This window comes from Gouania willdenowi, chromosome 17 (assembly GCF_900634775.1).
Source record: "Gouania willdenowi chromosome 17, fGouWil2.1, whole genome shotgun sequence".
Lineage (NCBI taxonomy): Eukaryota > Metazoa > Chordata > Actinopteri > Blenniiformes > Gobiesocidae > Gouania > Gouania willdenowi.
Window position 1 is genome coordinate 5141209 of NC_041060.1, and position 27217 is coordinate 5168425.

The window sequence follows — 27217 nt, forward strand, 5'->3', positions numbered from 1 at the left end:
TTTTTGTCCCAGTCTTTCCCTGTTTAAAGGTGAAGTCAGGACTAGGTTGAGGTTTTGTTTTTCTGTATCTCAGGAGAAGAATAAAAGCCTTTCTTGTTCTGTTGGTGCTGAAACCATTAACTATCATTAAACCTTCACCTGTTGGTTTCACATGTCAATATGCAGCTGTAAGGTTTCCATTGTTGGAGCTGAGAAGCAGTAACTCAAGCAGAGAGCAGAGGCGTGACTAGTGAAGGTTAATCCCAGAAACTATGTCTGCTCCACTGTTGTGTTTTTACCCCATCATCGTCATGGTCATGGCAACCAGAGCTGCTTCATAAAGCAGCTCAGCAGATGTTCAGGGTTCAGCTTCAGACCAAAAGGTTCAGGAACAGGTGAGTTTCCTCTTCTTCTGCTGCTTTCATTGGCTCAGATGAAGATCAATACATTTATTGGGTTTCATCACAGATTACTCATTGTATTATTACAGCTAATCTTCTTCACTTAATAATGTCATAGTAATGATAAAAGTAGGTTGGTTGGTTTGAACGTCACTAAAGAGTCAGACGTGCACGTGTGTCTCTCTCTCTGTGTGTGTGTGTGTGTCCTCAGGATGCTGACGGCCAGGCTGTGTGTGCTGTGCGTGGTGTGTGTGTGCTGCGTACAACGTAGTGTGTGTTTCTCCAACGGCTCTGTGTCGTACTCCTGCGATCACATGATTCCTGGACACAGCTCCATCGCTCCTTCCTTGCTCAGCGCCCCCTACGCTGTGTCGGCCTCTAGCGCCACCTACAGGCCGGGACAGAAGCTCACAGGTAGAGCGTGCATTAATCTCTGACCTCAAAGGGTTCTAATTGGCTCTGCTATAAACACTTCTTTAAACATTATATAAAAAACAAACAAATATAACTATGAGGCGCCGATTGTAAAGTTGTGCATGCTAAAATAAACTGCAATTTTAGTGAGGTACTTTTGGTAAATTTGCATATTAACTAAATATTTAGTTTCACCTGTGACATTTAGATTTATCATTTAAGATTTTAATTTAACATTTAGATTTAGATTTAACATTTAGATTTAGGATTTATATTTAATGTTAACCTTTAGATTTAAATTCAGATTTAATATTCAGATTTAGATTTAATATTCAGATTTAGATTTAATATTTAACATTTAGATTTAACATTAATATTTACATTTAACACTTAGATTTACATTTAACATTTCGATTGAACATTTTGATTTAGATTTAATAGTTAACATTTAGATTTAAACTAAGATTTAATATTTAGATTTAATATTTGACATTTAGATTTAACATTTAGATTTACATTTAACATTTAGATTTAACATGTAACATTTGATTTAACATTTAGATTTACATTTAACATTTAACATTTAGATTTATATTTAACATTTAAATTTAATATATAACATTTAGATTTAACATTTAGTTTGAACATTTAAGATTTACAGTTAACATTTAGATTTAATATTTAACATTTAGATTGAACATTTAGATTTAGATTGAACATTTAAGATGTACATTTAATTATTAGATTTAATATTTCACATTTAGATTTAACATTTACATTTAGATTAAATATTTACATTTAGATTAAATATTTAACATTTAGATTTAACATATATATTTCGATTAAATATTTAAGTTTTACATTTCATATTTTAAATAAGGTTTAGATTTACTATTTATATTTAATATTTCTCATTTACATTTACATTTAAGATTTAGATTTAACGTTGAGAAGAAACATTAAAAAAAAAATCACATACTGTTTTTAAACGTGGTTTGTTGCTTAAAGTTTCTAAAAGTTATTTTATCATGTGCAACTTTAAAATCAGAACCCCATAAGCAAGACCCAAACAAGCAGAGGAACACCAAGTTTGAAGTCTGTTCAGGGCCAGGCTCACTCACTCACACATGCTGTCCGTCAGACACACACAGACTAAAGTGGGTCACATGGTGATATATTAAAGTGTCTATGAACAAACCTCTGCCCAGAGAAAGCGGCTCATTTTGTTCCCTGTCGTTGTTTCTTTCTCTGCAGTGACGCTGAGCAGCAGCTCTACACAATTCAAAGGTTTCCTGTTACAGGCCAGGAGCTCAGAACACACTGGTACTGGGAACCAAAACCACACACACACACACACACTTGTCTGATATTGTTGGATTGATTATTTAATCTATATTAATATATTTGTTTATAGTTACGGAGTGGCCAATAGGAAGCTTCACCGACATCGACCCCGCCCACTTCACCGCCCTGGACTGTAACAATATGGCGGTATGTGTACACGCCTCACAAATTAACTCCAAAAACAAACAAAATAACTCCAAAAATGAAAAAAACTACAACACAAACACAAAATAACTCCAAAAAAGCACAAAACTACAACATAAACAGACCAACAACAAAAAAACACAAATAGACAAAATAACTCAAACAACACACAAAACTTTAAACTATCACTGGTGATGAAGTTATCTTTACAAATAACTCCATCAATGCACAAATAACTTCACAAATGCACAAAATGACCCCAAACACACAAAATAACTCTAAGAACACACAAAATAATTACAAAAATGGACCAAATAACCCCCCAAAAAACCCCAAAACACACAATTCAACTTAAAAAATGCACAAAATAACTCGTAAAATTGACAAAATAACTCCAAAAACGCACAAAACTTTACACTTATGCTTGTTGTGAAATTATTCCGTGACTGTTTTTTTATTCCCATCTTTGCAGCATTGAATGAAAAAGAGAAAAAAAAGTACACATTTGAAAAATAAAAAACTGGTGGCCCCGGGGCCACGTGTGGCCCTCAAAGTAAACGCACAAAATGAAAAGAAAAATACAAAATAACACAAACTCTTAGTTGTTTCCTGTGTTAGTGTTCTGATTGGTCATTATTCTAATGCTGACATGAATGCTGATCATGATTGTGTGTGTGTGTGTGTGTGTGTGTGTGTGTGTGTGTGTGTGTGTGTGTGTGTGTGTGTGTGTGTGTGTGTGTGTAGAACTCATCTGTCAGTCAGTCTTCAGGAGTTCAGAAGACGTCAGTGCAGATAACATGGGAGGCACCGAGCAACAGCAGCTATGGGGACATTTACTTCTGGTACACACACACACACACACACACACACACACACACACACACACACACACACAGAGTAAGCTGTGACACACATCTGTTGTGTACTTCTACAGTGTGTCTGTGGTTCAGAGCTACACTCAATTCTGGGTGAAGGTAAACAGCAGCTCCTTGAGTTTGGACAGCAGTACAACATCTGCAGCAGCTGTGAGTCTCTCTCTCTCTATTATATAAAGCAAGAAATCTCTTTCTGTGTGTGTGGCTCAAACATCTCTACGGTTCAGGGACAGACAGAGCTGAGAGTTTCAACATGGCTGCTGCTTGGTTCAAAGGTGTGCAACGTCAGATTTGTTTGGACTGCAATCATACCGTTAATGAATCATGAAATTTTAGAACTGATGACAACATCACTGTGGATTAAGCCTTTGCTGGCTTTGATCACGCAGAACAGTTGGACATATTAGAGACAGCTTGCGGGCGCACCACAGCCAATCACCCTGTGGGCAGCGGGGCAGAGGGTGTCCAGCCGGGTGCAGCCTGTCCCGGCGGAAGGCGCCGCAGCGGTCCGTGTGTGTGTGTGTGTGTGTGTGTGTGTGTGATTAATTCAGAATTAAATTTGCATTAGGAATTAAGTGTTTACAAGGTCATTTTAAAGAGGATTTAACTTTTATTCAGAATTAAAGAGGAAATAAAGTTGCCATATAAACCATCCATGAAAAAGCTACTTAACCTCCCACTTTTCTATAGCAACACATACTTCCTACGGACACTGCACTAGTATAAAACAATACATTTGAATAAGTAATAATGATACTATGAACAGTGTGAATATTAAACTAATATTCTGAACCTTTATTTATCACAGTATTAAGATTAGAGTGAAGGTGTGTTTCTGAGTCAAACAGAACAATTATTATGAACAGAAACTATTGTTGTTAAAATTATTATTATTATTATTCTTGGGTTTTTTCCAACCCTGTTTTTTTAATTTAATGTAAATTTTTTGCACATTTGTTGTTTTTTGTTCTAATTCATGTCTGTCCTACAGTTCTTACATTTGCATCATTATGTTGGTAGTTATTATTTTTGTTTCTTTACTGTCTGCTCATTTTTATTGTGTTGCTGCAACATGTAAATTTCACCTATTGTTTTCATCCTCACCATTTTCTATCATCTTTGCAGGTATCATCATCATCCTCCTCCTCCCTGCTCTTCATCGTCCTGCTGTCAGTGTTACATCATCTAAACACTCTTCACTTCCTGATGAGTTTCTCAAGCTAATAAAAACTGAGACTGTGTCCCACTAACATACTTTCCACTACAAACTCAAAGACTCAATGATACGTACTGTCTATTATATACTATAGTATGAAATGAGCGTTCCCACTGAAGTATATTTCCAAGATTCCCCAAGATGCATTTGGAACCTACAAGAACAAAAACCTGAAGCACACTGAGGCTAAATATCGTTAATTCTCCACCTTTGAAAGTTCTGAAAACATTTTAAGTCTGAAAGTGACCAAGTAGAATATCAACATGTGCTCATTTGATCCATAAAACTCAGACATTTCATTCACACGTTTTAAGAGGCCCTCCATTGTGCTACTGACTAAACTTCCTGCTCATTTCAAAACAAGAGCCATATTTACAAGAGTTAAAAAAACATGACTTTATTCTAAAAACCCACCTCTTTTCTATTGCATTTTCTTAATATGTTTCTTGCTGTCTTTACTGTTTTTATATGTTTGGTGTTTTTATTTCCCTGTAGCACTTTGAGATGTGTTTTCATATGTAAAGTGCAATACAAATAAAATTTATTATTATTATTATTATTATTATAATTTTTAGTATGTTTTAGTAGTGTAGCCCTTTTTTTTTTTTGTCCCGATGCCGATACATATACCCAGCTGCATAGTATTGGCCGATAACGATACATGCCGATACCACTGCGAGGGGGACAGGGTGAGACACAGACCACCCAGGAGGGAGCGGGGTGGCCGACTTACACAGTAACACAAACACTTTTGGTGGATTCTTCTTTAGTGGTGTTCGGCAGCTTATTCTTGCGTTCAGCGGACTATCGATAGTAGTTTGAAGGACAGCTTCCCTTAGAACATGTTCGTCTTGCCCAGCCAGTGCCGTGATAGCGGGGAGACTGGGGCGTGGAGGGCGCTCGGGTGCACGTGGGTGGAGATGGGGCCGGGGATTTCCGAGGAAGACAGAGGCAGACGGCCTCGTCGTCCTTGTTTTTAGCCTCACATCGTCGCTGCATGGAGGCCAGCGTGGAGCCAAAGATCCCATCCGCGACTATGGGCATGTCCAGGATGTCGCTTCTTTCCCCGTTGCAAAGATCAGCAAGGTCGAGCCACCGCGCCCGTTCCTGGTTAGGAATATCTTGCGAAGAGCTGTAGTATTACAGGCGGTTTAGCATTTTCCATTCCGTCAAGATGGCTGCTCCAGATGGCGTGACGTCACATAGCGACAAATCGAGATTCAAAATATATCGACTTTTTTGGTGACGAAGAAAAATACAAAATCACAATCGCGTCAAGTCGCGTTGCTTGAGGTTGCGTCATTTACAGTACATTGACTTTTAATGTAATCTAGTCACTTCAGCCGCGTTCAGTGTGAACGCAACTTTGTGGGTGTTAAAAGTTTGTAAATATTTAGTATTTGTGGGTTTTTGTGTACTGAAAGTTTGGTGACCTTTGTGATGAAAGTGGCTAAATTAGCGGTGATTTTGTGCAATCCTTGGTGCTGAAACATGGCAGATTTGACAGCTGTCACTCAGGGAGAGACGGATGCGCTCCGTAACAGGAGATTGTCTGTGTTTCTTTAACGCTGATTCATCATTAATTTATTACATTTTTAGGTTAATTAGTTGTTTGTATTCACGTGATATTATTGGCCCATTTAGTAAGAAAAATGTGCTTTAGAAAACTGCCATACCCATAACAAACATTAGTTGTAACAAACGTTATTTGTTATGGGTATGTGATTTTGGGAAAAAAGTAGCTGGGGCTTAAGAGGTTAAATGAGACACGGGACAAGCTCAGAGTTCATGTGACGCTTTACTTTATTATACACACAGTGTGTGAAATATATTAATCCAAAGTTTTACACACAGAGACACATACAACAGGTACAGGTGTGGGTTTGATTCCCAGAACAGACATCATCACTGAGCTGCTGTGGGACGGAGGACGGATATGTGTAAACACTTATTATCGCTTTGCGTTACAGTCATGTTGTGAGCATGTGAAGTCATTTCCTGTTTCACGTGATTAGCTACAAGTTTTACACGTGGAAATAAACTCTGGGATTAAAACGCTAACGTGCAAACTAAACACACGGTTCATGTTCTGAACTAAAGATCTTTGTTTAGTATCTGATCTAAAACTCATCTCTGCTCAGATTCTTAGACTTGTTACAGTTACTCTTTAAAGGTGAGGAGACATGTTGGCGTGGGACAGCCAGACGAACACAGTGGCGAGAAGGAGGAGGAGGCAGAATCTTCAGTCGTGCAGGTCGTACAGCACCTCCATCACTGTGGCAATAGACCAGGCCTGAGTCTCACAGCTGAAGGGACAGAACTGACCATTCTCATTGGTCAGCTCAGGAAGACCCTTCCACTTGGACCTGTGGGGGGTTAACGATGATCAAAGGTTAAATGATTAAAAAAAACAACATGCATGAGTGTTAAATTACAGTGTCTAATGTTTTTGATGCTCAGTAACCATGACAACGCCATGGCAACCTGTTGGCAGACACTGACAAACTGAACCAGCAGGGAGCGCCCTAAACACCATCAGCAGGTCTTTAGTTCTTACTTTCCGTGCGTTGCATGGCCAGGCCCCTCAGTATATCACTGACTTGTTGTGCCCCTACACTTCAGGGCGCACCCTTCGGTCTTCAGGCCAGGGTCTCCTAAAAATCCCTAAAACGTATTTTAAAACCCAGGGAGACCTGACGTTGCAGACTGTGGCCCCAGAATCTGGAGTGATCTTCACCAGTCCCTCCGGAAGCTTGACTGTGTGGACTTTTTTAAGAAACATTTGAAAACTTTTCAGAAAAGCTTTTGGTTAAATTGATTTTTTTTTAACTTTTATTATCCTAATATAATGTTGCTCCTGTTGTTTTAATTTCTCCTCTGTTCTGAACAGCAGTTTGTGATTTTTATCTGCAAAAAGCGCTTTATAAAAAAAAAATGTACGTACTAACAAAATAACTCCAAAAACTCACAAAATATCTCACTTAAAAAACAAACAAAATAACAGAGATGAGGGGGCGGGGGCTTATCCTACCTCTTCAGGTGTGTGTGTGGGATTGGGCGGGGCTTATTATACCTCTCCAGGTGCATGGGTGAGGGGGCGGGGCTTATCCTATCTCTCCAGGTGGGAGTGAGTGGTGCTTACCCTATCTCTCCAGGTGCATGTGTGTGATGGGGCGGGGCTTATTCTAGCTTTCCAGGTGTGTCCGTGTGGGAATGGGCAGGGCTTTTCCCACCTCTCCAGGTGTGTGTAGGAGTGAGCGGGGCTTATCATACCTTTCCACGTGCATGTGTGAGTGGGCGGGGCTTATCCTACCTCTCTACGTGCGTGTGTGAGTGGGCGGGGCTTATCGTACCTCTCCAAGTGCGTGTGATGTCGTGACAGAACGTTCTTCACTAGCGTCATGGTCTCAGCTAGCTCCACCTCCCCGCGCTGCTTAGCGAAGTAGAGTTTTGCTCTCAGGAAGTAACCGACAGGCCAGAGCCACTCCTACCACGGGAACAAGCTGCTCTGTGATTGGCTGTCAGCACCATCCAATCACAGCCTCTCTATGTGATGTCACTCACCGGGCCTTGGTGGTAGTTAAAGCCTTTAGACACGTTGTAGTTGTCGTTATCCAGGGCGTTGTCGTACACACCACAGTACACCATGTCACTGCAACACAACACAACTCTGTTACACAACTACACAACACACTGTTATACAACTACATAATGCTGCTATACAACAACACAAACCCAACACTAATACATTATTCAGAACTTCATTTGTAAATATATGAATGGATGAAGGATGAAGACTCACTCTGGGTCCAGTGTTTTCATTCCCAGGAACCCCAAAAGTTTCTGCTCCACAACTTTAAGAGACTTCCATGCACGTTCTACTGAGAACAGCTCAGGAGCCTGAAAACACACACGCACAAATCAATTGATCTAATCAGTTATCATTAATTTAAACATTTTCTAAAAGAAAGAAAAAATAGATTAAAACATAATATGAATGTGTGTGTGTGTGTGTGTGTGTGTGTGTGTGTGTGTGTGTGTGTGTGTGTTGGCGCTGTGCTCACCACCACCATGGCGATGGTGAAGTTGGGTCGTAGCTGGTAGTCACACCAGGGGCTGGAGGCCCCCACGCTGTCCTTGTAGATCTGCTTCTTATGCACCAGGTCCTGGCGCCGCTCGTTGGGGTCGTTGGGTTCTCCAGAGACCCAAAACCAGGCCTCGAAGCTCTGCTGGAGCTGCTGGTTCCATTGGCAGTATGACACACGGGTGTCTGCGCCTGCACAGGGACAATACGCACCGTCACACACATAAATATTTATAATAAAGGCAGCCATTTTACCACAGGCAGCTCTCTGGTGGAGCCTGTGGTGCCTGAGAGAAGGTGAGTGATCTACACAAACCTAAATACTCTTATCTCACTGAAATCTGGATGCATTTACAAATTGTTTGGTTTCCTAGCATTATCAAAAACCTAGCATTAGCATTAGCATAAACAAAGCATTAGTTTTGACCTAGAGTTATCATAAGCGTTACATTAGCCTAGCATTAGCAATAGCCTAGCAATAGCAATAACCAAGCATTAGCCTAGCGTTAGCATTACACTAGCATTAGCATTAGCCTAACATTAGCACTAACCTAGCATTAGCTGAACATTAGCAGTGAGGTTGAAAAAGGTTTAAATGGGATAAAAAAGTTTTTATTTATTTATTTATTTATTTTATTCAGTTTATTTCTGACATGGTAAGTTGAAGGTAGTAGCTGAACATGTTAAAGATTGAATGGTCAAAATCAGATGAAGAATGGCTGGGGAGAAATGAATGGGAAAGAAAAAAATTAGTTAGAATTTTTTTTTTTTAAGTTACAAATTCTAAAAGCGATTGATAGCTTATTTGTCAAAATCAGACAAATGGTGTAGGCGGAGTTAAAGCAGACGAAAGAAAAAATGGATAACAATAATGAGGATGCATAACGACACCTGACGTTTATAACAAACCAAATCGGTAGAAAACTGAGCAAGTTATGGTTATTTAAAAATGGTCACACACAAACACACAAGAAGGGGGGGCGGAGCCTCAGTGACAGGGCGGTGTTACCGTCAATCTTCACGGTGACGCCGTCGTACGGGAACAGTCCTTTAGCGTGAAGGTCCACCAGCCAACGCAGTGCAGACTTACTGAGGCCCACAATCTCCACGGCCGCTCCATCTCTGCAGAAGAAGAAAAACACGGAAACGTAAGCGCTGTTCCTCACATGTCCACGGGGGGGCGCACTGTTACTGAAACACTGACCCGCAGGAGGCAACACAACACCATTAAAGCTCCTGATGTAACAGCTTTATATTTATCAAATCTGTTTAAGGCTGCAATGATTAGTCGACATTATCGATAAACAAACAAAAAAGTTGTTAGTTGCAGCTCTATTTTAAACATTGTTTTTAATGTAAACAGTGACGGGGTGTCGGGTTACCGCGGCGTCGCAGGAATTCCTTTGTTCTTCGCTCGCTCGCTCTCGCCCATCTTATCCATCCACGTCCCACAGTTGAAGCGGTTTCCTCCAGACACAAATCCAGTGCTTAGGTCCACCTTAGCCACCACGTTAAAGCCTGAGACCCAGGTGAGAGGGTGAGAGACACACACACACACACACGCACACACAAACACGGGGCCCTCTACCTTCATCTCTCATGTTGCGATCAATCTGAGGGCCGGCGTTTCTCTCTCTGAAGGAAATTCCCACGAGGTGGCGCTGAAGGACCTCCTGGATCACATCGTACAGAGGCTGCTCCTACACACACGCGCGCAACATACACGTTACACACACACACACACACAGTGAGTCACACAAATGTGTGTGTGTGTGTGTACGTACCACCTCTCCAGGTGGGCGGGGCTCGCAGTCGTCCGTCGGGTACATGCGTGTGACGGGACATTCAAGGATCTGATGCCCCTGAGGGACGTGGACGGTGTAATCCTGCAGAATAGAATATTAGGTTTAGGTTCAAGTCTAAGAGTTCAAGTCTTTGAGTTCCGGTGTGATGTCTCTGTGGCATTGTGTGTGTGTGTGTGTGTGTGTGTGTGTGTGTGTGTGTGTGTGTGTGTGTGTGTGTGTGTGTCCTCACCTGGACACACTGCAGCCACCACCACACAGCGTCCCTACAGTTGTAGCGCGCACAACGTCCCTCTCCCAGCAGGTTGGGGATCAAACCGTGACGCAGAGTCCCGGCAAAGGCCAGGATGATGTTTCTATGGTAACACGGAGGAAGGTCACACACCCGCACAAGAAAAAAACACAAAATAAAACAACAACAAAAAAACACTTAACTTTGTGTGTCAGTAGCTATAACGTGTTGTGTGTCAGTAGTTCTAACGTGTTGTGTGTCAGTAACTATAACGTGTTGTGTGTCAGTAGCTGTAACGTGTTGTGTGTCAGTAGCTGTAACGTGTTGTGTGTCAGTAACTATAATGTGTTGCGTGTCAGTAGCTGTAACGTGTTGTGTGTCAGTAACTATAACGTGTTGTGTGTCAGTAGCTGTAACGTGTTGTGTGTCGTACCGAGCCTCCGTGTGTCTCCCGGTGAGGAGCATCAAACCTCTCAGAGCGATGAACGTGTCTCGACCCCAGCAGCGGAAAATCCCGGCAGAGAAGTGAGGAAGACCTGAAGAAGACGAACAGCAGACGTTAAAACACACCATGATTATACAAAGGAACTGAGTTTTTGTTGTCATTTGGTGTTATTTTCCTTTCATTTTGTGTGTTTTTAAACTTATTATCCTCTTTTCGTTCAATGCTGCAAAGATGAGAATTTAAAAAAAAAAAATCAGTCACAGAATAACAAGATTACCAGCTGATCCATCCCACCAGCTGAGGGTGTGCTCAGAGTGTATGAAACAGTCATAGGATAACTTCATCACCAGTCAAAGTGGAACACACCTGCAGCCATTGACACGCAGCACTGCTCCTCCTGGCCTGTGGTTGGACTGACGCGACGAGGAACGCCCTCTAATGAGGCGGACAGAGGCGGGAGGGCGGGGACTCGCCCCACACTGCACATCTGGACAGAACCCAGAGCCAAGTGATGGACGAAGCTGGAGCCATTCTGGATGAAACTGGAAGGAGAAGGTCAGAGTGAAGAGAGGCAGGAGGGAGGAGCCATGTTAGTGTGAGGAGGAGGAAGAAGAAGAAGAAGAAATAATCATTCTTTTCTTTTTTGAAGCTGCTTAATTCCAAATGAGCATCAGGTAATGTTGTGCTGAACTGGTGATCATGTGTAAGTTAGTGTTACAGTGTGATTGGTGATCTTGGTGACTTTGACGTGACTGGTCGTACCTGGGCATGAGTTTGTAGGCGGAGTCCAGCGCGGTGGTGTAAGCTGACACCAGGATGGCGTCAAAGTAACACGGGATCAGATAGCGAGGGACGTGCTTCAGGAAGGAGAACATGGCAACCAGCCAACAACCCACCTGTGGACGCACAACAACAACACAACTCAATGACACACACGTGTGGTGGTGGTACGTTTAAACCAATGGGTGCAGACCTGAGAAAGGGGGCCGTCCCTCGTCTTCAGACGATTAGACACATAGTCAATGAGCCAGTCTCCTTCTCTGAGGTTAGTGCACAGAGGGTGACCCAGGTCGTTGGTGGGACGGATGTCAGCCAGCACCGACATCAGTCCTGCAACATTCAAGGGTTTTTATTTTCAAAAATGGAGATATTGTAACGCAAGTGTCGTGCTTTGTGTCGCAGCGTTTCAAAGTAAAACTCAGTGTGATTTAGAATAAATGAACAATCCCTGGTATTGATGGTCTCGTCCACAACAACAGAACAACTTTATCCACAGATCTTCTGTAGCTCTGGTTAGATGTTTAAACACTGAACAGACGAAGTTGATTAAAGCTGATCATGTTCTTACAGAGCGATGCAGCTACACGAGAAACGGACGGAGTTCCACAGACACATTAAAGTTAAGCGGGCACTGGTCAGCTCGGATTTAGGAGTCAGTGATGATTTGCGTAGTTTTTTGGCAGTTTAGAAGGTGTTTAGTGCAGTTTAGACTGTGTTTGAAGTAGCCAGGACGGGAGGGGGGCGGTCGGTGCACCTAATAAGTGGTCCCCGAAACATTTCCCCATAAAAAAACATCCTTTTCCTCAAGGTGACGGCGTTTTTCCCAATTCTGTCCACTTCCGCGTTCAGTGGTAGATTCTGTTTTCATTGGACGATTCCGTCCGCGACTCTGTTAGCGTGGATTTTACAGGGCCCTAGTGTAGTTGTTGTTAACGCACTCAACTGAGGTGTAACTGAGACTCGCTGCAGCGCATACAAGTGTGTGTCCTGTAACCATCTCTGATTGGCCAGCAGCCCAAGAAGGCGGTTCTTGGCGATTCTGATTGGCGAACATACATATCACTCAAATGATGGAGACGGAAGAAAAAAACCTCCACATCTGAGGTTACGTTATCGCAGTAGTGAAAAGCTCAATATCAATGCGATTAAGGTTAACCTTTCAGCATTAGAATGAACTAACACACAAATGAGTGAATGAATGAATGAAAGAGTTCATCGATGAACAAACTAACAAATGAATAAATAAATGAATGAATTGAAACCTTGCAGGCCGGCGTATTTCAGGCTCTCCCATCCTGGAATGCTGTAACATCCTCCTCCGTCCTCTTGTTCTTCAGCGTCGCAGCGGAACAGCAGAACGTTGAGGTCGGCTAACGTTAGCTTAGACATTAGCCTGAACATTAACAAGAACATATGACAGTATAAAAGTCTGAAGAAATGGAATTAAAAACATTAAAAACCTGCAGCCATATTATTTAAATTATCTAACTGGATTTGGTGTCTGAAATTTACACTGAAAATAATTTGAGCTTTACTTTTACATCCTGACCAAAAATACATGTAAAACAAATGAATCATTAAAAATTTTCAGAGCGTTTCTGTTTGACTGCTTCTTATTTCTCATACAAAGATGTGAGGTCTATCAGTTCAACTGATGATCATTATAAATAGTGACTCGTCATGTCAGAGGCAAAGCTTTAATGCTGTTTTTTTTTTAATTATATCGCTCACGTTAATGTAAGCACTGAGTCACCAGTTATAACGATGACCAGTTAAAGTGATACACCGATGTATCCACTCACTGGGCAAGTGGTTTCTGCAGCTCCTCTGGGGGCGTGTCATCTGGCGTGCTGCCCTTCCTGTACTTGGGGCTGAACTGGGTCAGATAGTAGCGCAGAACCCCCACCATCCTCTGAGCCTCTGGATCCAGACTGACCCTGGAGGAGGAGGAGAGGAAGGGGGCGGGGCAAACAACATTTCAATCAGACGCTGTCGCATGTGGTGTCAAACAACTGACTCAGCAAATGTGCTGCGTGAAGATGTTAGATTTTAGATTTGTAAAAGAAAACTCTGACTCATCAGTTTCTTTGGCTCACTCAAAACATTTGCTGAGTCATTGGTCTGCTAAATCACGCACATTTAGCAAACGTACAAAAGTAAAAGGATTCTTTGTACTCATTGTAAATGTTGATGAGTTAACGATAAATATTAATGAGTCATTTGGAAATGTTGCTGGGTCATGGTAAATGTCACAGAGTCAGGGAAAATGTTTTGAGTGATGGATAAATGCTGCTGAGCCATGGGTAAATGTAACAGAATAATGGTAAATTTTGCTGAGTTATGTATAAATGTTGCTGAGTCATCTGTAAATGTTGTTGTAAAAGTCAAATTCCTTGTACTGTCCTCAAAACTGTACATGGCAAATAAAACATTTCTGATTCTGATTCTGATTCTGATTCTAAATGTTGCCGAGTCATCAGTAAATGTTGCCAAGTCATGGTAAATGTTGCTGAGTCATTAGTAAACATTGCCAAGTCGTGGGAAAATGTTGCAGTCAATAAATGTTGCCGAGTCATTGTACATGCTGCAGAGTCTTTGGTGACTGTTGCAGAGTCATCGGTAAATGTTGGTGGGTCATTGTTATTGTTGCAGAGTCATTGTTAATGTTGCAGAGTCATTGTTAATGTTGCAGAGTCATGGGTGTCTGACCTGAAGGCGATCACACTGCCTGGTGTGAGCTTCTCAAAGTGGATTTCCTGAAGAAACTCAGAGCGACCTTTAGACGTGGCCACGCCCACACGCTTCACCACAGAGCTCTGCTCCAACTACACACACAGAGGCTGTTAGCACACACACGTACATGCACACACATACACATACACACACACACACACCTGGATGTGCTCTCTGAGCTCCACGGTGTACTGAGGAAGTCCGTTGATGTATTTGTGGTCCTGGTGATAAACTTCTGCCTCTCTCTCCACCGTCCTGGCCTCCAGCACCACCTCCTCTATCTTCCCTGTTAGAGCCACACAAACACGTTTAACACAAAGATCAGAGAAATGCTGAGGGCGGGGAGGGGGCGTGGCCTCACCAGGGATGAACATGGGGGGCACGGTGCTGCTGTATGAGTGTGTCTTTGGGTCTTTGAAGGCTGTCCTGCTCACCATCACCACAGACTGATGGGTGCTGGGACAGTGCCGAGTTACTGCCACCACGTCCCTGTCCACCTGGTCCACAAACACCTGACACACACACACACACAAAGGAGCTGTTACACAAACACCTGACACACACAGGTGTGTCTTTTTGGTGCCATTTTGTTCATTTGTGATGTCATTCTGTGTGTTTTTGCAGTAGTTGTGTGTGCTTTTGTTGTCGTGTGTGTTTTTGTGTGGTTTTTGGTGCCATTTTGTGTGTTTTTGCAGTAATTTTGTGTGTTTGTGTTGTCATTTTGTGTGTTTTTACAGTCATTTTGTGTTTTTGTGCGTTTGTGTTGTCATTTTGTGTGTTTTTGGGTCCCGTTTCCTGTGGTTTGGCAGTAGTTGTGTGTGCTTTTGTTGCCATTTTATGTGTTTTTTGCTGTAGTGTATTTTATTGAACAAAAACTATTGGTTAATTGACAGATGGTTATTGTGTGTCTTTTGTGTGATCACTTGTAACTGACGTGTGTACCTGGTTGAATCTGTGCTGCTCCCTCACACACACACACACACACACACACTGATGTGTGTACCTGGTTGAATCCGTGTGCTGCTAACTCCTGGTGCAGTCTGTTCACTGCCAGTTTCCCAGCAATGATCCCACTGTGAGGTCCCACCTCATTGGTGGAGCTGGGATCAGCTGACGGGTTCCACTTAGGATACAAACGCTCCTCCTTCACCACCGAGATCTGCACACACGCACACACACACACACACAGAGGGAATAATAAAAACTATGTTCACGCAGTGTGTCTTGATGAGGAATGCATTAGTGCACGTGAGAGCGCTCGTGTGTGACCTGATGTGGAACCAGTTCATCATATCCTCGTGTGGATCCTGTAGCACAGCACGCCATGGACACGATGGCAGAGCTGGGCAGAGAGTCGAAGGCTGAGCGCAGCTGAGGACGCACACACACGCACACATTCAAACCGTTAGGCCATCTGTGGCCCCGCCCCTTTTTACTGGTTTGTACTGGTGTATACTGATTAAACTTGTCCTAGATGGGTGGGACACTCACCTGGATGGGACACTCGTTGTCGTGCGTGACGTCCAGGAACATGGCGTGTGCGATGGAGGGCATCAGTGGGCGGAGACTGGGCTGGACAAAGGCTCCCACTGGTTCTCCTCCGTAACGATAAACCAGTCGTCCTTCTTCATGGCTGTCAGCGGCCGACATGGCCTCTGAGTGAGGAGAGCAGCACACACACACTCAGCTCGTTTACTCAGAGAGGAAGTGACTCAACTCACAGGTCAACCACCAATCATTTCAATACACAGAGACGCTCACAATTCCAAAGTCCTTCAGTCCAAGTCTTTGGGTTCATGTCTTTAAAAATCTAGTCTTTACGTTCAAGTCTTTACGTTCAAGTCTTTACGTTCAAGTCTTTACGGTTAATTCTTTACGGCTAATTCTTTACGTTCCAGTATTCACGTTCAAGTCTTTAGGGTTCATGTCTTTAAAAATCTAGTCTTTACGTTCAAGTCTTTACATTCAAGTCTTTCAGTTCAAGTCTTTACGTTCAAGTCTTTCAGTTCAAGTCTTTACGTTCAAGTCTTTACGGTTAATTCTTTACGGCTAATTCTTTACGTTCCAGTATTCACGTTCAAGTCTTTAGGGTTCATGTCTTTAAAAATCAAGTCTTTACATTTAATTATTTCCATTCAAGTCTTTGAGTTCAGGTCTTTACGTTCAAGTCTTTACGGTTAATTCTTTACGTTCCAGTATTTCCGTTCCAGTCTTTGAGTTCAAGTCTTTGAGTTCAGGTTTTCATGTGACGTCTGATGTACCTCGTATGAGCGATGAGATCCCAAGCCTGGTAACGAAGACGTTATCAAGCTCAGAACTGCCGGTGAAAAGCTCAGCCACCACATACAGGTTAGGACACACATTTCTGGCCACATCCAGCATGAACTGCAAGCAGCGAGGGAGGAAGGGGGCGGGGCAACAGAGAAGCAGTGCAGTTAGTCCGTCTTCGAGGAATGACATTCTGAGGGAGCAGAAACCACCTCCTCGCCAGGATTACACACGCCACACAACCATCAACCAATCAGAAGAAAGGAACCAAATCTGACTGGCAGATTATCGTCCAATCAGAGGCAGTGATCAAACATCCTGAGACGGTTCCAATGTGTCACCTCATCTTACCTCTGTGTTTTGAGGAGGAAGATGCTGAACTAGTTGGTGTTGCAGTTTAACTCGTGGACATGTTATCTTGTGACTACTTTTCCTGATCTGAGAATACAGTGTTCTGATTGGTTCATAATGAATTAGTGAGAGCAGAGAGAGTTAGTTTTCACTCGTGCAGAGGTGCGGCACAAATCCAACGCCTCTAAGTCCGACAGCCTTAGAGGAACCGCGGTGTGCAGTGAAGCTAGGGCCGTCGTGCTGGACACGCCCACACGCAGGGACACGCTCACATGCGAACGCTACCTCGGATCAGGCTGGTGATTCCCAGACGGTTAACGAACACGTTGTCCACGTGCTCGCTACCCGTGAACAGCTCGGCTATCACATACAAATTGGGTCGGACTGCTCGCGCAGCGTCTAACATGGCCTGGAGGGGGCGGAGCAATGCACCGCACACATGATGGAGAGAGGAAGAAACACTGCAGTTACCAAAATAAAGGGATTATATACAAGTACACAGGCCTCTGACCCTGTGGTGTTACGCTCTGACTAGTGATCATGTTATCTTGTGACTAGTTTCTGATGTAACAACAGAACACTAAATCGTAGCCGTGTATTTTTGTTATATTGTGAAAAAATGAAATTTTCTGTAAAAAATATTTCAAAGCAATGCAACAATGTCTTAAATTTTATTTATTTAAATATAATAAAAAATTACACTTCAACTAGTCATCATGTTATCTTGTGACAGGTTTCATTAAATCATAGCTGTATGTTTTGAACTAAGGGGCCATAGGTGCAAAATGGCAGCCACGATTCTGCCCCAGGGCAGCTGTGGCTACATTGTAGCTTACCGCCACCGGTTAGACTGGTGTGAGTGACTGGTGTGAATGAAAAATGCTTTTTGTACGCGCTTTGAGTCTCCTCAAAAAAAGCGCTATATACAGTAAATCCAAGCCATTATTATTATTAACACACAACACAAAAAAATATACATAAAATCACTCAAATAACAAAAAACAACTGCAAAAACACACAAATAAATTGCAAACATATAGAGTGACAACAAAGCTACACAATATAACAACAAAAATATATAAAAGGAAAACAAAAATACACAAAAATAACAGAAAAATACAAAAACTGATTCTAAAAGCACACAAAACAAAAGAAAACATGAAATCACTCAAATAACATACAAAAATACAACTTTGTGATAATTGAAGTAAAATTAAACATTAATGATCGTTTGTGGGCGTGGCATGGTGTGGCGTTACCTCGGCGACGTGCAGTGGCGTGGAGTGGCAGTTGTCCAGTCTGACTCCATGGAAATACGTGGCAGTGATCTCTGTGTACTGCTTCATGTGTTCCCACAGGTAGGGACAGTCGTCTGGTCCTTTCCCGTAGCGTAGCTTCACGCTGTCGCCCCAGCAGATCAGCTCACGACGCAGGTACACGTTGGACCCTGTGATGAAGATGAGGAGGAGGAGCATCACTTAACACCACACGCGCACACACATGTATAGCTTGGGTTACCTGGCTCAGCAAAGTTCCTGAGCGGGTCGTCTCCCATCACCCAGCCATTGTGAGCCAAACAGTGTCGTGTTTTCTCAGGGTCTTCCATCAGCTCCAGCTCCTCATCCAGAGTCAGACCTTTGTACGGGAACGTGAAGTACCTGAGACACAACAGTCACAGGCTTTTATTTTGAAGGGCATTCATCTGTGCACTTCATTTTCTTACACAGTAACACACTGATATTCGTTACACCTTTAAAAACATCGTCTTTTTTATTACATATATAATCGGATTACAAATGATTACGGTGACCTCATTGTAATCCTCATCAGCTCTTTATCAGATCTCTGTGGATCATGTCTCAGAGTCAGTGTTACCTGGTCACTATGGGGTTCTTCCTGCTGATGGGACCCAGTTTGGGGCCGTGGCTGGCCAGACGTTCATACACTACGTTTTCCACAATGCAATTCACTGCCTGGTTAGAGGAAAGAAGGAGAAGAAGAAGAAGAAGAAGAAGAAGAAGAAGAAGAAGAAGAAGAAGAAGAAGAAGAAGAAGAAGAAGAAGAAGAAGAAGAAGAAGAAGAAGAAGAAGAAGAAGAAGAAGAAGAAGAAGAAGAAGAAGAAGAAGAAGAAGAAGAAGAAGAAGAAGAAGAAGAAGAAGGTGAGTTAACGATAATTAATAAATGTATCATCATGGGCTGTGAGTCGCTACAGTCGTGATCGGTGTTTTTATTACAGATGTTTTATCTATTACAGATGTGTTTTTATTACAGATGTTTTATCTATTACAGATGTGTGTTTTGGTTACAGATGTGCTCACCTGCTCCTGATGCTGCTGCACTATGTTTCGTTGCTCTTGGTTCAGTTGGTCCAGCTTGTTCTTCAGCTGAGCGCAGCATTCGTCCACATGAGGCAGTGATGAGCTGCAGAGAGAACAGCTTTTATTATTTATTGATTTATGATTCATATGATAAAACATCTACATCCTTTATTTATTTACAGTAATAGTTTCACCTCTCTTTGTATTTTATCTCGATGTTTTTTATCTGATCGTTCATTCATCTACAAGTTTGTAGCCGGTGTTTAGCTTTAACTGGTGAGCATTCTAAATGGTGATTAACCCTCCGTCTTTAATTTTTTATTCCTTTATTTTTGAAATCATGAAGTGTTTTTCTAACATTTCCAATACCTTTGAGGTACGAACGTCTCCAGAGCCGAGTCCATGTCCACACGGTTTCCATAGCGACGGTACTGCTGGTCCTGGACCATCTTCAGCCCTGGTTTCCCTCCAGTCTTAGTCTGGTCAGGCTTTGTACCTGCAGACAAACTCTCAGGGTTTACGGCTTCTCTTCTCCTCCTCCTGCCCTCGGGCTCCGCCTACTCCTCACCTTTCTGAAGCAGAGTCCTGAATGTCTCCAAGGCAACGTCCACGTCCACCTCAAAGAACTCCCACAGTTTGATACGCGGGAACACGTTGTCCCACAGCACACTGCGAAGGGCCTGAGAGAGAAAAACAATAGGCTCCGCCTTGGTGTCGCACTTCAGCTGGTGATCGTTATAACTAATGACTGAATACAAGCACAGGTTGAATAACACATGGCAGTGGTTCCCAACATTTTTCGTGTTGTGACCCCATTTTTATTTTATCATAAATTTCTGGCAACCCCAGATCTAAAATTAGTTTATTTTATCATGTTTATTGTACTGTGTTACAAATAAAAGATGTGCCAGCTCAGATATTTTATACTGTGTTTTATTTTAACTAGATTTATATTTGAGAAATTAGTGAAAGTATAGATTACATTTGTTTGGGATTGTGTGTAATATTTTAATTTAAAAAAAAATATATATAAATTGTTATTTAAGCTCTTTGAGCTTTCTGCCTCTTTATCTATTTATGTGCTATTATGTATCATTTTTTAATTGTGCAAAATAGATAAATTCATTAAAAAATGTAATCCTAATCAGTATTTTTAAATGTTATTATTACTAGAAATTTTAGGCAACCCCATTTTATTTCTAGGTGACCCAAAATGGGATCACAACCCCAAGGCTGAAAATCCCTGACATCTGGTCTTAGAATCAGTCAAAAGATAACACGATCACCAGTCGAACTATAACACCAATGGTAAGAGTACTGAATAAAAGTGCGTTTGTTTTAGTAGTTACTCAGTTTGTGTTCGTCTCACACTAAACAGTTTAATTGTTGGTGTATCAGTTCAACTGGTCATTGTTATAACTGGTGACAGTGTTCACATTCATCTTATTCTTCTTCATTATTAGTCACAGAATAACATGACCACCAGTCGAACCGTAACATCAACCCAATGACCAGGTGGCGGCTCCTACATTGAGCTGGGCGTGGTCTGTGATGTCAGCAGGTAGGCCCCGCCCCTCGTACCCGCCCTCAGACACCTTACAGGTGAGATGGTAGAGGGTGCGGTCCAGGATCAGAGCAGGACGCAGGTGAGGAGAGTTCTGGAGGTTGTAGCCACACTCTGGATGTTCTCTGATCCACTGACTGTTGGAGGCTGACACACACACACACACACACACACACACAGGTCAATTACATTAGCCTAGCATTAGCACTAATCTAGCATTAGCATTAACACTAACCTAGCATTAGCTGAACATTAGCAATAAGGTTGAAAAAGGTTGAAATACATCCTCACTAATTACATTCTCAATTACTAAAGTTCAATTACAATTAATCACAATTACTGAGCCTTTAATAAATCACCCTTATTAAACATAGCCCTCCTCTTGTGTCAGGTCAGTTTGACCCATGTCTTAAATCAGCTGTAGGATACATATAAAAATGTTATTTATTAGCTAATTAGTTTATCATCTCTAGGTTACCTGGTTAAGCTTCCTAATCAATGATATTATTGGTATTAAGATTTTTGGTGTGGACGTCTGAGGCTTTTTTGTCAGTATACACCTCGATTTATATACTTAGTTAAACTGGTAAAATTTGGGAAAGCTTGATATGAAACATATTTTAATAATTATTAACATGTGTAGAACTGTAACATAGTTTTGCGTTAAAATATAATTTACAACTTTTATAGAATTTTCATGGCAAATACAAAGTCAATTATCTGAATTCAATTACAACAGCAACATATTTTTAAAATTACAATTACATTCCATAATTGTATATAATAATTATTTACGCGATTACAACTATAATTGGCACGCACACACACACACACACACACACACACACACACACACACCACCTGATATACACACACACACACACACACACACACACACACACACACACACACACACACACACACACACACACACACTAACCAGTGTGGTTATAAACCACGTCAGTGATGGACAGCATGCCCCAGTCCGTCCTCAACCTTTCCACCAGCGCTCCCATGTCATCCCAGGTGTAGCTGGTGCCTGCAGGGCTGAACTCAGGGCTAAGGCTCAGCTGGTCGGCCAATGAGTAGCAGGAGCGAGACTTCCCCAGAGTCTGTAGAGGAGTGAAGTGGATCATGTTGTATCCTGGTGCACACAAACACACAAACACACACACTCTGTTAGTCGCTGTGTGGGGTGCCGTGGCATGGGGACGATGGAGGCCACACCCACCGGACTCCTTGGCCACTCCCAGCCTGTCCATCCACCCGTCCAACGTCCCCAAACACTTGGACAGGTACGTCTGGATGCTGATGCAGTCCAGAGGGAGGACCTGGTTCTCAGGGCCCACACGGAGCACAGGGTCCACCACGATGTACCCGCCCCCAGAACGTTCCACGCCACTGGAAGAACACACACTCATTATTACAACCATGTGTGTGTGTGTTTGTAGTACTGTGTGATGATAGATTTATATCCTGATAATGATATAGTATTTCTTCCTTAAAATGACATGAAATGAATGGAAAATCGCTGTTCAATATATTATTTTATTATATATAAAAAATGGTTTCTAAAAATTAATATGTAACATGACCTTTTCCTATTTCTCAGAACCTTTAAGATTAAATGGCCAATTTCTGTGATTGATACGACCTAAAACACCTAATTTTGCAGCAGCTTTTTCCAAATATTGTTTCAAATGTTGTGACAAATGCTACTTATTTTTTATAATAAGGCTTCATTATTTTTCTATAACTTTGCATTGACTGATTAATTTTCAACAACAAAAAAACCCTGATTGCTTTTCAATTTTTTCATATCAATACAGAAACAGCAGCTTCACAACAATTTACCATCTTCTCAATTCAGGAATATTGTGTGTGTGTGTGTGTGTGTGTGTGTGTGTGTCTCACTCGTATCCAAAGTAGAACTCGTAGGACCCGGCCGTCTGCAGATCCAGAGAACAGAACTTATCAGAGTCCTCCTCCCTCCCTGTGGGGTAGACCCAGGACAGGGATCTGAAGTGAGAGCGTACGAAGGATTTCCCCTTCTCAGGATAGTTGGTCTGGACCTGCACACGGGAGCCCTGCAGGCTGGGACCCAGGTGGAACTGGAGCTCAAAGCCTGAGACACAAGGTCACAACATGACATGGTCACAAGTTACACTGGAACACCAGCTGCTGCAAACAATTATTGAGTCTGAAGGAACATGACCAGTCTGACTTTTACACCAGCTGCTCTGAGTGTCACAGGATAACATGATAACCAGTCTGACTCTAACACCAGCTGCTCTAAGGGTCACAGGATAACATGATAACCAGTCTGACTCTAACACCAGCTGCTCTGAGTGTCACAGGATAACATGATGACCAGTCTGACTCTAACACCAGCTGCTCTAAGTGTCACAGGATAACATGATGACCAGTCTGACTAACACCAGCTGCTCTAAGTGCCCTGAGTGTCACAGGATAACATGATGACCAGTCTGACTCAAACACCAGCTGCTCTAAGGGTCACAGGATAACATGATAACCAGTCTGACTCTAACACCAGCTGCTCTGAGTGTCACAGGATAACATGATAACCAGTCTGACTCTAACACCAGCTGCTCTAAGGGTCACAGGATAACATGATAACCAGTCTGACTCTAACACCAGCTGCTCTGAGTGTCACAGGATAACATGATGACCAGTCTGACTCTAACACCAGCTGCTCTAAGTGTCACAGGATAACATGATGACCAGTCTGACTAACACCAGCTGCTCTAAGTGCCCTGAGTGTCACAGGATAACATGATGACCAGTCTGACTCAAACACCAGCTGCTCTAAGGGTCACAGGATAACATGATAACCAGTCTGACTCTAACACCAGCTGCTCTGAGTGTCACAGGATAACATGATGACCAGTCTGACTCTAACACCAGCTGCTCTAAGTGTCACAGGATAACATGATGACCAGTCTGACTCTAACACCAGCTGCCTAAGGGTCACAGGATAACATGATAACCAGTCTGACTCTAACACCAGCTGCTCTAAGTGTCACAGGATAACATGATGACCAGTCTGACTCTAACACCAGCTGCTTTAAGTGCTCTGAGTGTCACAGGATAACATGATGACCAGTCTGACTCTAACACCAGCTGCTTTAAGTGCTCTGAGTGTCACAGGATAACATGATGACCAGTCTGACTCTAACACCAGCTGCTCTAAGGGTCACAGGATAACATGATGACCAGTCTGACTAACACCAGCTGCTCTAAGTGCTCTGAGTGTCACAGGATAACATGATGACCAGTCTGACTCAAACACCAGCTGCTCTAAGGGTCACAGGATAACATGATAACCAGTCTGACTCTAACACCAGCTGCTCTGAGTGTCACAGGATAACATGATGACCAGTCTGACTCTAACACCAGCTGCTCTAAGTGTCACAGGATAACATGATGACCAGTCTGACTCTAACACCAGCTGCTCTAAGTGTCACAGGATAACATGATGACCAGTCTGACTAACACCAGCTGCTCTAAGTGCTCTGAGTGTCACAGGATAACATGATGACCAGTCTGACTCAAACACCAGCTGCTCTAAGGGTCACAGGATAACATGATAACCAGTCTGACTCTAACACCAGCTGCTCTAAGTGTCACAGGATAACATGATGACCAGTCTGACTCTAACACCAGCTGCTCTGAGTGTCACAGGATAACATGATGACCAGTCTGACTCTAACACCAGCTGCTCTAAGTGCTCTGCGTGTCACAGGATAACATGACGACCAGTCTGACTCTAGCACCAGCTGCTCTAAGTGTTCTGAGTGTCACAGGATAACATGATGACCAGTTTGACTCTAACACCAGCTGCTCTAAGTGCTCAGTGGGAACACATGGGAACTGTTTGATGAGCGTGTGTCAGATCACGACATTCTCTCAGCACACACACACACAAGATGCTGATTGGCTGGCTCAGAGCGTCCTCAGGTGGTCAAAGTGTGGTGCGTGTCCCTCACCCTGCTCCAGGCGGTACAGCATCCTCTCTAAGTTCTCCTTGTGATTGAGCATCAGGACTCTGATCTGCTTCAGATGCTGAGGTAACATAGTAGGATGGGTCTGTCCTCCTACACACACACACACACACACACACACACACACACACACACCATTAATTATTTTATCCATCTACATGGGTCAGACATTGGGCTTACAGTGTTAAAACAATAAATTTAAATTACAAATAAAAAATCCATTCATTTTCAGACAGGCTTTGTCCTATTTCAGGGTCACGGGGTCTGAACCTGAATTAAAATAAATAATATTAAAGCAGGTGTATTTGCAGGTGTTCTTGTGCTCGCTGCGTGTGACTAGAGCATCAGATAAACTTTAGCTTCAGGTTTGAGGAAGAAACAAAGAATGTGCAGAAAAACCTGCTCAAACATTTCCTTTTCCTGCTTCAGCTCAAAAATATTAATAACAAGTCGATCACAGCTGAAGTGGAATTTAACCGTCACACAGAGATAATTTGAAGAAATCCTTTTTTCTTATCAAAATAAAAGACAAAAGAAATCAGAATATTTGGATCTTCTGTTGGTTGGTCCTGGTGTCAGAATGCCGGCCTGTGATTGGTTGGTTCTGAATGCAGATATAAGTCAAAGTTTGCAGAAGATAAGAGAGAGAATGGTTCAATGTCAGACGTTGAAAGGTTGAGACACGACGACAGAGTTTGGAAATCAGCTTCACACACAAGTGTTGAAACGACATCAGGAAACTATTCTACACCACATGGATGTCAACGCTACGAGAATCTATTATAGAATCATCCTTATAGCAGTGAATTACAAGTTGATATTATTAGTTTAGTCATCAGAGTGTAAGTCCTCACATTTAGGTTCAGTGAATTACAAAAATCTTATTTAGTGCATTTTTAGTCTGTTTTGCCTGTTTTAGTAATTTATTAAATATATATTCAGTCTATTTTTTATTTCAAGTCTTTACTGTATTTTTCTGTGTATTTTCAGTCTAAATTAGTTTCATATAAACTGATTTTAAACATACAGAGAAAAATATTTGTTTTTTCGGTTGAATGTTCAGCTTTTATATTTTGAAACAAATTCCTTCCTCGCTCAGCAACAATATAAATAAGGCACATAACTTATGTTATAATAAATAAATAAATAAATAAAACTGTTTCATTGGACTTTGTGTTGTTAGTTTGATCGAAAAATGCTAAACTTTCAGGAAATAGACAAAAACTGACGCTTCAATAAGTAAGAGCAGCAGGTGTTTTAATCTTATATCACATCTGTAACACACACACGCACGCACGCACACGCACAACAGTATGTACGACAGGTTCACGGACCATGGATCTGTGAACGTTCTGCGTCTGCGCAGAACAAGGTCAGGAATCCAGCCTTTAATGTCACACTATTTTTAAAAGTCCCAGCTGTGTGAAGCATACTTTGTTCATTTCTAATGTTCTCCAACACTACACCATTAACACACATTTAACACTAAAATCACCCCCAAGTCATGATAAACACTGTGTTTTAGTGCAAACACGCAGAAACCGGCTGCGTTCAAAACTTAATTAACAAATGGGATCATTTATTGTCTGTGTAAAATAACATTCATCAAAAAGCAGAAAACACACTAGTTCTTGGACATGAAGGTCGTAGTAAGGATTCGGCTCATGTTTAGTGACTTTAACGCAAACATACTTTGGTTAGTTTGTCACATTGTTTGTCCGCGAGCAGCCGCGCGCCTCAGTGGGCGGAGCAGCCGAGCTCTAGTTTTAACGGGAATGTGAACGGACTTCGGCTCCGGTTCGGGAATCGAAAACCGAGGCGCAGATTGAACACGACAAAGAACGTTAATGTAAATATGAATACGTGACTCACCTGTGAGGTGTGTGGGTGTCACAGATCTGTCACACACACTGTTGTGTGTATTCTACTGCAAGCAGCGGCCGAGACGTGAGGGGGCGTGGCTTACACTGTGTTACCGTAATTATTGAACTAAAGGCGGCGAGAAAACCAAAACTATTTTTATCTTATTTCCTTTTTTTTAATTTCATGAACTTCTATTTTATTTCACGTCATTTAATAAAATGTATTATTTGCTTTTTAATATTTTGTTTTACTTTATCATATTTCCTTGTGTCATTATTATTTTATATTTTACTTAGTTCTTGATTGTCGAATGATTGTTTCATGATTTTTTTTTTTTGTCCAGTCTGTGAAATAAAGTCAAACACTTTGTTTTTATGCCTTA

General features: G+C 42.1%; 2 protein-coding genes across 3 annotated transcripts; one reads left to right on the forward strand and one right to left on the reverse strand.

The window, feature by feature from the left end:
- The first annotated feature begins 301 nt into the window (after nt 1-301).
- On the forward strand, nt 302-4781 carry LOC114479744 (putative ferric-chelate reductase 1). Its single transcript, XM_028473583.1, has 7 exons — nt 302-374; nt 592-794; nt 2049-2117; nt 2209-2285; nt 3027-3124; nt 3217-3307; nt 4283-4781. Exons 1-7 carry the CDS (start codon nt 334-336, stop codon nt 4379-4381), a joined length of 678 nt encoding a protein of 225 aa, XP_028329384.1. The 5' UTR covers nt 302-333; the 3' UTR covers nt 4382-4781.
- A 1371-nt stretch (nt 4782-6152) lies between these two features.
- agla (amylo-alpha-1, 6-glucosidase, 4-alpha-glucanotransferase a) lies at nt 6153-26940 on the reverse strand. Of its 2 annotated transcripts, none has more exons than XM_028472669.1 (35): nt 26845-26940; nt 24958-25065; nt 22865-23075; nt 22182-22351; nt 21891-22094; nt 20916-21097; nt 19955-20066; nt 19756-19882; nt 19387-19489; nt 18944-19041; nt 18587-18726; nt 18328-18515; nt 16711-16834; nt 15941-16104; nt 15719-15820; nt 15453-15608; nt 14811-14961; nt 14611-14735; nt 14426-14541; nt 13519-13653; nt 12979-13109; nt 11910-12046; nt 11699-11832; nt 11303-11478; nt 10925-11027; nt 10492-10615; nt 10242-10343; nt 10046-10157; nt 9840-9975; nt 9467-9579; nt 8438-8649; nt 8176-8273; nt 7938-8025; nt 7727-7860; nt 6153-6739 (listed from the first exon to the last, which is right to left on the reverse strand). In XM_028472669.1, exons 2-35 carry the CDS (start codon nt 25043-25045, stop codon nt 6616-6618), a joined length of 4620 nt encoding a protein of 1539 aa, XP_028328470.1. In that variant the 5' UTR covers nt 25046-25065; nt 26845-26940; the 3' UTR covers nt 6153-6615. The 2 variants fall into 2 exon arrangements, with proteins under 2 accessions (XP_028328470.1, XP_028328469.1); XM_028472668.1 differs by lacking the exon at nt 16711-16834 and adding an exon at nt 17354-17477.
- Nucleotides 26941-27217: the final 277 nt, after the last annotated feature.

Excerpts from the sequence above, each read along its gene's own strand:
- LOC114479744 (XM_028473583.1), top strand. The coding sequence starts at position 334 with ATGTTCAGGGTTCAGCTTCAGACCAAAAGGTTCAGGAACAG. Across the intron at positions 2,118-2,208 it reads CAGGAGCTCAGAACACACTG|TTACGGAGTGGCCAATAGGA; the intron begins GTACTGGGAACC and ends ATTTGTTTATAG. Across the intron at positions 3,308-4,282 it reads GTACAACATCTGCAGCAGCT|GTATCATCATCATCCTCCTC; the intron begins GTGAGTCTCTCT and ends TCATCTTTGCAG.
- agla (XM_028472669.1), bottom strand. The coding sequence starts at position 25,045 with ATGTTACCTCAGCATCTGAAGCAGATCAGAGTCCTGATGCTCAATCAC. Across the intron at positions 22,352-22,864 it reads GAGTTCTACTTTGGATACGA|TGGCGTGGAACGTTCTGGGG; the intron begins GTGAGACACACA and ends GTGTTCTTCCAG. Across the intron at positions 14,736-14,810 it reads GCCCCCCATGTTCATCCCTG|GGAAGATAGAGGAGGTGGTG; the intron begins GTGAGGCCACGC and ends TGGCTCTAACAG.